Here is a 13279-nt window from a genome sequence, read left to right as displayed (position 1 = left end):
TTGGAAATGCATCCCAAGGTAGCTGATAGACAAAAAAAGTAGGCATCACAAGGTCCCTGGTTCAATTTCAACTCATGCTCTTCTTTTTTATTCTTCCAGTGAAAGCACAAGTTAAAAAAACTCACCACACATTTTTCACATTTTCTCAGTTTGCAGCTTACAAGTAAAAAACAACCAAAACTTGCAAATAAACAAACTATGTCCACTTAGTGACATCTATATCAAACCCCCCAAAGAGAGGAGTTTAAGCATTCTCTAGACAGGGGGCAAAGAATTGTGATTTTCTTGCCGTATAATTTGCACAAAATCCCACTTGACCTTTGACTGATGTATATAGAGTCAAGTGAGAATTAAGTGAGAACCAGAAATGATCAGACAATTCAAACTCCCTAGACCACAACAAGTGTACTAACTCACTCTTTGGACATCAACCTATTCAGTCACTGATAACGTGTTTACAGTACATAAGTTTTATGGCCAAGAATGGATTAAAATCTAGAAAGAACAGTCTTCCTTTTATGTGAAATATAGACCCATAGATGTTGAATATGTATGAGCAAATAGACATTACCTTTTACCTTTTTTTGAGTTAGCAAATCAGCTCTGCTACCAACCTACTCCTTCAATACACTGAAATATTTTCAAAACCAAAGCCATCTAGTATATATAGACTACACAGAAGAAGGCAACTTTTCAGACAGCCTGTTTACCCCCTTGAGACTCAACTAGTGACAACTGCCAGGGATCACTTGAGGTGTGTTGTAAGATCATTCAACACATGATTATCACTTCTGAAGCAGATATCATTTACCTGATTGACTGTTTATGCATTGTTCAAGGTTACTTCAGACCTATCTGTAATATAACTAAAACTGAAGTTGACCAAATTATGTTCACCAAAAGGAAATGATTGCAATGTCAGTGGGGGCACCATCATACCAGGTGTGCAATTCATCAGACCTTAACTTTTGGAGTTATCAAGGTGGTCAGAATTTGACCCTAAGTGACCTTTGACCTCTTCATAGAACATTCAGTTCTGGTACATTTCTGAGCATGAGGATAATCCCAGCTATTGGCAGCTGATGACTCCAATTTACATTTGACGTCTTAACAGAACTGCTCAAAGTGTAATGCTCAGTAAGGGGGACCTACCACCTAACTATGACATTTTACCGATGCTACAGATATTCAATAAACTCGAATAGGAGGTTTTTGTATTTTGGCCGGTGATGACCTCAATTGACCTTTGACTCCACTCAATAACTGGAGCAGCTAAAGAATTCAATGCTGTAAATTTACATCCTAATTTTCATGAAATTCATGCAAAAAATGCTTGCATCATCACAAGACCATCCTTAACGAAAAACCTTTCATGACTTCCATCTGTAAATCTTAGAAAATTTTCAACACAATACCTGTGAGAAGAGCACTTTTGAAAACATGCAAGAGAGAAAAAACACTGGTATTTTAGGTGCAGGGCAGAGATGGTCTTATGGTATTGCAGAAGTATTCAAGACTATGCATGAAATATAGATAGATTTCTCAAGAAACAATTCTGCCAAAATGTTCCTTAAAATTTAGGAAAGCAGTTTTTTAAGTGTTTTAGGTACAGCTTTCATAACAGTATTCTACATTTTATCTCTTGCTATTTCAAGGAAAAAGAAATGCATATCCTTAGTGCTTCAATATTTACACACATGGTGATACAAAATAAAGAAGTAGAAAAGCTTACATATACAGTTTATATATATATATATATATATATATATATATATATATATATATATATACACATATAGATAGGGAGTACTCTATACGATTAAGCACAAAAGGGTTTCTTAGTTGACTTCCTTTCACATTTTTTACTTACTTGTACTTATATTGTCTTGTTCACCTTGTAATACTATGTGATGAAACAAATAATAATAATAAATATATCTTTTAAGAAGCTGCAACATCGGTGGCTCAAAAAGTTTGTGATCCTGAAAGTTCGAGACCGGCAGGACTAGCTGGATCAAATCACTTTCCGATTCTTCTTCAACTTTAGTTCTATTTCTAATCCCTTTGGAGGAAACTTCCATCGGCTTGTCTCTTTGGATTGATGAAGTGTTCGGAACGTCGCTTCCAGAATTGGAACAAACTTTTCTGTCTTCTTCTGCCTTCAGGAGGTTATCGTCTTGTAAGCCTTTCCTGATCTGGTAAGAGTTAGACCGTAATTCACTCGGAGGTGAGATGGAGGCTTTCATGTCCATAATGAGACTAGAGTAGGGATCTGAATCGGCTACAGGGGCTTGGGATTTCCAATTTATTGTCTGTCTGATGTTTTGTCATCTTCCCAAGTCTCTTCCAAATTTAAGTCTTCTGGAGGTCTCTTGGGGAGCTGTTCCATGGTGTACACCATAGGTGGTTCTGTCCATAAAAGAGTATGAAAGAAAATTACTAGATCGGAATACACAAGCCATTTAGACGAAGTACTGTACTCTGCATAAAGTGTAGATCATGCATGTTACATTTGAAGACCCGAATGAGTCAACGATAGCCAATAAATTTAAGGGCTAAAACGGATTGCTTTGGGTGATGGGAGGGGGTGGGGGATTAACACTTTCTTGGTGGGAGGGGGTCAGAGCCACAGACAGAGATCTAAGAACATTTAATGATTTCCCTAACTTATGTAATGTCAGAAATGTCAAATATTTTTTTTCTTTTTTTTATAACCCATCTACTAGTGAAATGTCTAGTATTGTTGTATCAACTACAGTAGTTACAGAATATTATTATAAAATGTAAAAAAAAATTGTAAAAAAAAAACATACCGGAGGTTTAGCATAATTTAAAGGTGAGTAGCTTGAAACTGGATCAGCAGTGTGTGAGTGTAAAATCTCAAATTAACCTTGTTCTGCTGGACTACGACATTATTTTGTGTCTAAAATTCAGCCTACACTTGTCATTTAGGTAGATACTGAAGAAGTGACGGATATGAAGTCATGCTGTCGAGGAAGGAAACATTTCTTTTACAATTTTATTAATTCTTATTCTCATTTCATTATCTGACAATAACACGGATGGAGAAATGTACTACATCTCAAACCTGCACATAATAAGAAAGCAAAGCCAGAATATTAAACTGGAGGGTGGAGTGGAGGCAATAAGTAAGTGTTTACTATTTTGAATACATGTGCTGAAAGTTTCTCCATTTTGTTTATCATTATACTAATGATAATACTAGAGTTTTTGTTAATGGTAACTACTGTAGAGCACCAATGGTGCAGAAGCTCATACCTTTTCAAGCTTAAAAATGTAGGGCCCACAAAACTTTATGGCCCACCAAATTTCAGGCCATTATTCAGATTCCACCAATTTTGGGACCATGAGGGATAACCCCCCCCCCTAGGTTAGCAGAATCCTGGCCACACCACTGGCTATAATTCCTATTTTCCCCCTTTAAATCCTATTTTACCCACTCTCTCAAACAATACCACTGACCTACTCTATTAAACTTTCTCCCCTCTACCTGAGCAGACCTGAAGCACTCCTTGCCAAAATTTTGGCTGGCTGCCTACATACCTCAGGCTCAAAGACTTCTAAGAATCAGCAAGTGCTGATTGGCTATAGGGCTCTCATGCTAACAGTTCAACAGTTAATAACAACTCCCAATCCTGCTTTAATTCCACTAACAGCCTCTGCAGAGCTTAACCACAAATGTAAACAAACACTGCAGAGACTAGGAAACATTGAATATGATCCATCAAAATCTTGAGGAGATTGAGATATTTGAAAATATTACAAAGAATGACCCCCGATGCCCCCCTAAATGACATTTGACCTCAATTTTCCGAACACCCCTCGTAACTCTCATCCCGAGGAACATTGTGACCAAGTTTCATTATAACTGGCCATACACTGTACAAACAGGAGCAATTTGAAAATATAAGGCCGTGGCCCGGGCCACAAAAGACCCATAGTTGATCTTTGATCTCAAATTCATGAACACCCTGAAGGTAAAACTTCCATAGTACTATCGTTGCAAACCCTCAACATTGTACCATGGAATCTGTAGGAGAAGAAGCATTTTGCGTATTTCCACAAAATGGCCCATTACGGCCCACAGGTGACCTTTGACCCCAAATTCGGACCATCTCTGATGGCCCTATACCCAATGGTCCTTGTGTCCAAGTTTCATGAAATTCCATCAAACACTGTGCGAGTGGGAGCGGTTTTACCAATTGTTGACGGATAGAGTGATAGACACCGCAATGTAACAATAGCTCACACCAGCATGCTGGTATGAGCTAAAAAAAATGCCCAATATCTTTGCACTTGTGTAGCAAGTCAGTCAATTTCATAGCAAGATTCGCTCGGGTAAATGGAGCAACAGAGTTCGGAGTGGGTTTAGTGGTACTGGATATGTGTTTTGGTGGGGTTACAGACAAAATCTAAGACATGGGGAATCTAGGTCCCACCCCTGGCTGCATCCAAAACAGCAAAATACTAAGTAACTAGTTGTTAATTTACACATAAATAACAGGTCTTTAATTGAGATGGAGAACAATACACAATAACTGCAATGTTCCTAAATATTCCACTAAGACCCCCACACCCCCCCTCTCCCATCCTCCCCGAGCAATTCTCTCCTAGTCTCATTATGTGTAGGGTTTCCACAAAGATCTCCCCCGACCCGACGTTAATATTTTTACACCCTTTTCAAGATTTTCCTCTAAATATATTTATATTTATATCTCTGGGATTATAGGAAAAGATTATCACTGCACAGAACAAAGCCTTATTTTTCAAAACAAATGTGACACAATGCACATATAATTTAAGGGAAACTAATATTTGTCTTGTTTGTCTTGTTTTGTGTTATGTATTGTGTTGAGCAGTACATGGTATGCATTCATTTCAGAGTTGGAGAATATTCCTCACTTGACTCCCAGGGTTTGAAAGGTACAGTTGTACAAGACTGGCTGTGTCCTCTGTGGGCGTGGTGTGTGGTTATTATTGCTGTTGTGGTAAGACCCTGTGAGGGCACTAAGTTGTATTCAGGCTTGTTGAAATGCTTGAAGCTTAGCCTGCAAGGCCAACATGTTATACGCAAAAAAACATGTTATTTATCGTCACCACCTGAGTTAATTTGACCAGTAACCGGTTCTGTGTGGATGTATCGTGGCGCCAGTCTGTACCTGGAGAGCAAGTCAAAGCCCAGTGAAGTAAGTCACATTATTTATCCTTGTTAAGAACATGTGGGGACAGGTGAACAGTGACATTTTGTTTATTGAAGTGTCACTGTTGTTGTAGGGGTTCGTATCCCGACGTAGGCAACTTTGGCTTTAGCCTTGGGGATATGTCAATAATACTTAGTAATATGTGTTACAAGATTATGCAATCAGGGATCACTTTAGAGAGGAGAATTGTGTCTTGGGGTATGGCATGATATTTTAGATACATAGATTATGTTCTAGAATAATCCTGGCCATTGATTAAGCTGCCCTAAGGGTAGAGATAGTATGTACATAGTAAGTGTTGTATTGGAGCAGTTAGTGGGGGCATTATAGAATTGGGAGCCTTATGATTATTTAGGACTTGGTGGTGGGTTTATGTTATTATTTATGTTACTATGTGTTATGCGTTTTCAATATCCCAAAGAGAAATTCACATCTGCAGGCATTAGCAGCGTTTGCAGAATCTGCTATATATGGGCCAGATATGGATTTATCATATAGGGGCAGATTTGTATTTGCCATATATGGACCATATCTGGTCCAGACAAAAAGTGACCCATATAAAGTTTTATCTGAGCCAGATATGGCCTTTATCTTATATATCAAGAACTCTGCCCAATTCTTGTTATGGCCAGATATATATTCCATATATGGCACAGATATGGGCCAGATACAAATTGCCATAATTGCAGAGATGCCAACCTCTTGACACAAAAAAAACAGACTGAATATCCTAAAATATCAGATTTTTTAGAGAAAAATCAGATTTTCACAAAAACTCAACACTACCACTGGCCCGTTGGCCCTGGGCAGGTAAAATGTCAGAAAAATGTTTTACTGGTAAGAACGGGCAAGTAAAATGTTTGCTTTTTCAATAACATCTAATGAGAAAATTGTAAAGCATCTATAATAATTCTTATGATGCAAAAAGGGTGTTTATATGCATAATGAGAATAATGATACATCTTGATTGCTTGCATATTTTGGGCCAATGAGACTTTGGTTCAAGCCAGAAGTAGAAGTGAGAAAAAAATTACTGCATAGACTTGCATTATACTCATGGATATATGAGCCACATTCCTGTTAACTGACATTATAAACCAATTAAAAGAACAAAAGTGTCAGATATTTCAAAAAATTAAATATGAATTGCAGCATGTAGCAAGGTTATTGATCAACTATTCAAAAAAAAAATTCCCCCCAAAAAAACACATTTGTTTTTGTTTTTTGAAAGATGAAAAGTCGTATTTTCAAGAGGCAAATGGTATTATCGTATTTCACTTTTTTTATCATACTAAATACGATAAAATCGTACTGGTTGGCATCTCTGTAATTGGGCTATATCTGGATTTTGAGTAAGGGTGGGAGACTTTGTGGGACTTGATTCAAAGGTTGTGTTTGAATGCATCTCTGTAGCTACAAGAGTGAGCTTTTGCGCATCTATTAAGTTTTAAACCCAAATACAGGTAGCAAACCTGGCAGGAATCCTTCAGAACTAAACATTGCATTGCGGTCAGGCTTGCATCAGATGTCGATCAGTTCAAGTTCAGCTCATAGATTGCTCAGCAGCATCTCTCTTCCAAGTCCTGCTGTCAGTACACTACAAAAGTCGGCTAACCAGTTTGACCTACATGTAATGAAAGAAATTAATGAAAATGATATGTCAGAATAGGGGTGTGTAAAGGAGACACTGCAACTGTGTGGTCTCTAAAAAGACTCTCTTATTGTTGCAGAATATGATCATCAATATCATAACCTTCTGTGTAATGCAAAAAGTAAGACTCTGTTTGCTCCTGCAAGCCAATGCAGAGATGTATTTTTTGAGAATGTCATCATGGATAAATTTGTCATTGGTTACCATCACAGTAACAAGTTATACTTAAATGGTTATCCCTTTGTGCCACTTGCTGGGGCTGATGTATATTTGCCAAATTTTTATTGATGTCATCAGCCCAATTGCCGGACAACTACCCCCCGGAAAATTACCCCCGGGACAAGTACCCCCTGACAGTCATCCTCCGGACAAAAACCTGAGGACGAATACCTCCGAGGACAACTACCCCCCCAAAGGTCAAATACCCCTGAGGATAAGTACCCCCAGACAATTACCCCCGGACAAGTACCCCTGGGACAAATACCCCCGGGGAAATTACCTCTACCCCCGGCAATAACCTCCGGGAAAACCCACCGGCGCAAATATGCCGGCACAGATACCTCACCCAGGTTACTACCTGAACTAAACCAGAATACACCCATCCCCCCAGCCCATTCCAAGCGGACCTTTAGCTGGTGAACCCCGTAGTACGAAACCCCATTAGGGCCATGAAAGAAAATGCTCTTAATCTGGTATATCAGAGGATTATTCTGATATAACCAAATTCAATAGTGCCATATAAAGCGCTATACAAAAACTAACATAACATAACAAATCATCAAGTAAAATTACTCAGAAGAAACCTTAAAAATGGTAAGTCACACTAAGCCTGAATTGTTCGGAGATTAATAATACAGAATAGTGTCACTATAACTTAAAGTTAATTAATAGTAACTACCATCAGAGACCAACGCCCAACCCCCCCCCCCTCCCTCGTGCTTATATATGAAAAGCTTGAATCTTTTTAAAAAGTCAGGAGGAAGTTTAAAGTGCCAGGGGACACGACAACCCTAGTGGTGCCAGTTTAACCGGCACCCTGACCCAATTGTCAATATCATCTCGCAGTTGCCCGAAGGACCAGGGTATATGCTGAGGGCCGCGGGAAACTAAACTTGAAAAAAGACCTGCGTATCCGTCGCTGCATCTGTCCCCTATAGTTAAGGGCATATGTCCAGGGGGATATTCGTTCAGGGGGATTTATCCGGGGGTAATTGTCTACGGGGTGTTCATCCTAGGAGATAGTTGTCCGGATGGGTAGTTGTCCGGGGGTTTTCTGTCCTTGGGGGTAATTGTCCGGGGGTGTCTGTCCGGATGGTCGTTGTCCTGGATGGAATTGTCCGGGTGGTATTTCCTGGGGGTAATTGTCAGGTGGGTAATCGTCCGGGGGTTATTGACTGGGGGGTAATCGTCTGGGGGGTATTTGTCTGGTCACGCATCAGCCCATGCCATCCAATCTTAGTCTGACATTGTAAGGAAGGTGTGAACTTTCCAGTTAAATATGTTAGTGTTTATAGGCCTACTATCCTTATTCTGAATGCAATAGAGTCTAAAATAGCAACTTTCATATTCTTACTTAATTGCAGCATACCCCCATTAAATAACCAATCGACTTACACACTAAATCATAAAAGTAATGTGGCCCCTAAGTCTAGATAGAAGTTTTCACTGGCTAAATGCTACCTATCAGTGGATAGCTGACAAGTTGGCCATTCATAGCACCTTCAATTTTCTATATCATGACCATGCAAATGTTTTGTTTGCTATGAGAGCCTGAAGTTTTTGTCACTTGTACACAAACCTCTTTACTCTTTACTCAGCAGTAAAAAAAAATTGTATGCTGCTCCAGGGAGGCCTAAAGTGGTCTAAACTTGCCTCAACTGACCCAATTTTTGTACTACATGTACTTCCATTCATGCTCCATAACATCTTAGCCAAGATAAAACACATCATAATTGTTAACATATCAAAAAGATGTTCTCCTGTTGCTTTTTGGCACTTTTTGAATGAGAACACACGGATTGATATAGACACTAATAGGAGTATGCCACCTTAAGTAACAGTTGAGATATTTAAACTCCACTTTAAACCTCTTGTTATGATAGTTTTTTTTAGAAGTGGTGACTTACACCATTTTTGTTAATCTCTGTCTATTGGGTAATCTTCATATTGTGCCTCACACATGTTGTACAGTCTATATGAATAATACAGTAATGAAGTCTGTACAAGTGAATACCCAATGATTGACATATTCCCTGGTGAGATAAGAAGTCATTCCATCAGCATGACAGGCATCTACTGAATGTCTAAATTGTTCTTGTGTCCACGCAATGTGTTTTAAGCACAGTCCCTCAGTTTGGTGCTACTTACCCCCTCTGGTGGAAACTTGACACAAGTTGGCCACCTTCCCTCTAAAATTTGATCACTCCCAGCATCCAGTAAGCATGAGCACTTAGCTGTGGCCATAAAATGAAAGAGAAAAAGTTACTTGTTACTTTGGCACTGCTTTTAATAGGCTTTTTAAGGATTAAAGGTGAGCTCAAATAGTCCATATATCCAGACTCTGAAACAGATGCAGAGAAAACAACAGTATGATAAATAAATGTAAGAGAGGCAGAGCACACAGAAGGAGGAGAGTGAGTAAGAGATAAGGTACAAGCTACATGGTAGAACTAAAAACATAAACCAGTCCAGTATCTATAAAAGAGATCAACTGATTCATGACCACAGCTACTCTAGGATGAAAAACTACACTGATGATGAAGATGACAATATTTACCAGAGATGCCAGTAATTTGTAAACTGAGTCTATCCACACTCACTGTGATGAGTTAAACAGTATCACTCATTCAGGGAAGTAAGCAATCAAGCTGATGACCATGAACTTGGCAAGTGCCATCAAACTTACAACACCTTTGCTGTTGATACACTGAGAGATGCTGCTGAGAGATGTGACACCTCCACACATATGTGGGAGATGTCAAGTAATTTGGTAATTAATATTTGTTTGCTTTGCACAATTCTTGAAGAGCATATGCTGGAATGGGGCCCTGATGGTTCTTCTCTTAGCTGCCAGGGTTGGCATTGTGTAGATGATGCCATATGCCATCAATCTTGGTATGACATTGTAAAGAAGGTGAAAGCTTTCCAGTTACAAATGTGTAACTGTGTATAGGCCTATCCTTATTGTTAAAGGTCAAGTGACACTAACACAAAGGTAACGTTAACCCTAGCCTACTACTTGTACTGTTCTATAGTATATAGGATAGTTGTGTCACTAGTAAGGCCTAGAACTGATAAATGTTCCCTAAATTTGTTGATGGGGCAGCAAAATAACATGAGAGTGTGGTCAAGTTAAGTTAAGGAAGTTACTATTTTTCTTAAAAGTTGTGGCATAACCTGCCTCATGAACATTTCACACAGACATAAATCATTTGGTTAGTAGATTGAAGGAGCCAATTGGAAGATTGCACAACAAATTCAGAGGGGTCTATTATTAATCTTCCTAGCAAATTAATCTTCCTGGCAAATTAGTAAAGAAACCACAAATCAGATAGGGGGGGGGGGGGAGAGAAGGTGGCACCTCACACCAGCTTTTCGTCATTTCCGCTTAAGCTAGTGGCATAACCAGATTTTCTGAATCTAGGGAATGGATTCAGAAGTGGGAAAATGAGTTGGAAACAAGGCAACATAGGCCTGTTTTATTTTCCTTTGCAGCTTTGTCCCAACAGAGGCAAGACTTCTAAGAAGAGGCTATCCCCTCCTTGCTAGTTATGTCACTTGTTAGGAGCTTCAATGGTAGATTGCCCTTCAGAGGTTGTGCCCCTTTTCTATTTTGACATGTTAGTTTGCCCCAATAATTGATGCCGGTATGAAGTCATTGAAAATTGGCTCTTTATTATTTGAACTGGTTTGTATATTTTACAGGTGTCATTGTGGCCAATGTGCTGTGATGCCTACAGCAAGGGAGTGTAGATGCTGCAGCGAAATAGATAAAGTAAGGACTGTGATGGATGAAGAAGGTTTTGAAGCTGTGTGCCTGAACCCATGGGTGCTACAGACAGCCTACTACGTGTACCGTCAACAGTATGGTGGACGTGCACAGGAAAACAGCATCCAAGAGTAAGTAGAGAATACATTATTTTTGTTGTATACCTTTATTCATTGCTCTGACCTGCTGTTGAAAGATGTAACAATACAGAGGGTGTATTCATAGTTAAGTTTTGTTTCGTTGTGAAAGGAATAACATTAAGATATAGATTTGATCAAGAAAATTTGTGCACCATGTTCAAATCCTGCTTCTGATTAGGACATTTTGTCCAAAAACTGGTGTAATGTCCTTGAGGTTAACCCTTATCTGACTGACATAGTAGTCATTTACACTGAGCCATGGAAGCAAATGCCACACAAAAAATGTCCACCATGCTTGTGCATGGTCCATTTACAAATTTAAGTCCCCTAGATACAATGATCAGTTTGTATAAATGGCATAGCTAGGCTAACTTTAGGGGAGGCAGATTTTGGGGCCAAGCAAATTCTGGAAATCTTATAGAGATTTATTTTAAAATTGACGCAGATGGCTACCAAGCTTTGTGTGTCTTCATCTTTCATAGCTGGTTTTCATATGATTATTTTACAGGAAATACAGACACACAGCATACAGACAACTTGTACGGATGTGCTGGCAGTTTTTAGGGAAGGAGGTTTGTGTTGTTCTCCATAGGCGTACGAGGCGGGGGGGGGGGGCAGGGGGGGGGGGCAGACTGCCCCCCAAATTTCCAAAGGACAAGAAATTCGGGCAAAAGTCCTGAAAAATTCGGGCAGCCTAAGAGGAGAAAAAAAAATATATATATATATATATATTTATATATATATATATATATATATATATATATATATTTAAATATGCAGTAGCTTGCCCAAATCTTTTTCAAATTTTTGCCCGACAATTCCATGATTTTCTTTATTTAGCATCATGATGCCCGAATATTTCCGTGTAACACCACCGTAAGCGCAGTTCATCTGGGCTACCATGCTTTTTGCACGATCAATTTTTTTTCTAACTAGTCAATTGTATACCTGGACCAAGGGCACATGCCCACCCCACTTTTCCTCAGCTTAAAAATGTGCCTTTTTTCTACATAAAAATTGAGGTGCCTCAAGTTAGCAAGAGGCCCAGGGAACCAGAATGAACACTCGGGGAGGGCCGTTTCCGGCCATCTGAGGGGTTTGTAAAACCAAAAATTTTCTAGTACGCTCCGCGCCAACCGATGGTGGCGCTCCGCTCAGATAGTCGTGCATACAACTTTGCAAATCCTGGCTAAGTGTGTGACTTTTAATGAATTTCTGTGGGTCTAACTCAAAGCTATTTCGAATGGAAAAAATTTGTTAAGATATTAGCAAGAAAAAAAACTCTAATTCGGAAGATTCCTACATTAGCAACTAGCATGATTTCACCTCATTTTGTCTCAAAAGAAAACTTGTTCCTTGTTTCCCAATTTGCGCATTGGATATTGCAGTGCTAGTATACATATTTTCTTTGAGGGGGGGGGTGTTGATGGAGTGATGTGTATACGCAAATAAGATAATACAATAAGAGTTATAAAGGGTACTAAATATAAGGCTGCATCAGTTGAATCAAATTTCTGCAAAGTGCCCTTTGATGTCGGTGCCCCCCCCCCAGATTAAAAGTGCTTCCGCCGCCCTTGACCTGGACATCCCCAACTTGAGTGTATATAAGAAACATTTTCTTTTTCATGGATGGTGGGGGGGGGGGGGGAGGAGTGCCTACAAGCCTAGAAGTACAGGTTTATCATATTCTTTGTTATATTTTATACTTTTTTGTGAGACAAATTGCAGTCTCACCCGACACAGCGACATTATCCCGCCTACGTGTCGTTGAACAATGTATGTTTTTCTGGAGGTAGCTGAGTACTGTGTTAAAATAATAAATAAGGTAACTAAATACGAGCTTAAAAAATATACTGTCCCATTTTTCCCCTTGATGTTACCATATTTTCTTCTTCTAATTTACCAAATTTTTGGGGAAGTGTAAATTTTTAAAACGTGAGATTATAAAATAAAGAATGTTCAGATGCAACTTGCAAGGCCTCAGAAGTGCCGTTTCCGGCAATCTGAGAGGCATTGTTTGCCAAAAATTTTCTTGTACGCTACACGCCAACCGATGGTGGCGTTCAGCTTAGATAGTGTCACGGGAACTTTCGGGCACAAAAAGTTCTGCCCCCCCCAAACTGAAATGGTCCCGTACGCCTATGTTGTTCTCCCATCCTATGCAGTAAGGAGGATTAGAGAAGCTTTACCATCTGAACAGTATGAAGGATTTAAATTATCAAGACTGTGAGAATGTGGACTGTTTATGCCAAGTCATAGTATCATTTCTGCAAAGGTT

General features: G+C 39.2%; 2 protein-coding genes across 64 annotated transcripts in view; one reads left to right on the top strand and one right to left on the bottom strand.

Moving 5' to 3' along the window:
• LOC139967080 (uncharacterized) overlaps positions 1–13279 on the top strand; it is a 354423-nt gene that overhangs the window by 289991 nt on the left and 51153 nt on the right. The gene's annotated exons all lie outside the window — the stretch shown is intronic.
• Positions 61–13279, bottom strand: part of LOC139967074 (uncharacterized) — a 47984-nt gene continuing 34765 nt past the window's right edge. For 27 of the 29 annotated variants that reach the window (XR_011792841.1, XR_011792842.1, XR_011792843.1 and 24 more), the window contains 3 exons: positions 9241–9326; positions 6695–6846; positions 61–2409 (listed from right to left, as the gene is read on the bottom strand). Coding sequence is in view for 1 of the 29 variants with exons in the window: in XM_071970782.1 (XP_071826883.1) it covers positions 9323–9326 (4 nt within the window). In the remaining 28 variants the exon portion in view is untranslated. Of the gene's footprint in view, positions 2410–2813; positions 2988–6694; positions 6847–9240; positions 9327–13279 lie in introns of all 29 variants that reach the window. The other 2 variants (XM_071970770.1, XM_071970771.1) reach the window with 2 other exon arrangements.

The sequence above is a fragment of the Apostichopus japonicus genome, chromosome 4 (assembly GCF_037975245.1).
Source record: "Apostichopus japonicus isolate 1M-3 chromosome 4, ASM3797524v1, whole genome shotgun sequence".
Lineage (NCBI taxonomy): Eukaryota > Metazoa > Echinodermata > Holothuroidea > Aspidochirotida > Stichopodidae > Apostichopus > Apostichopus japonicus.
This window is presented reverse-complemented; position numbering and strand designations above follow the sequence as displayed.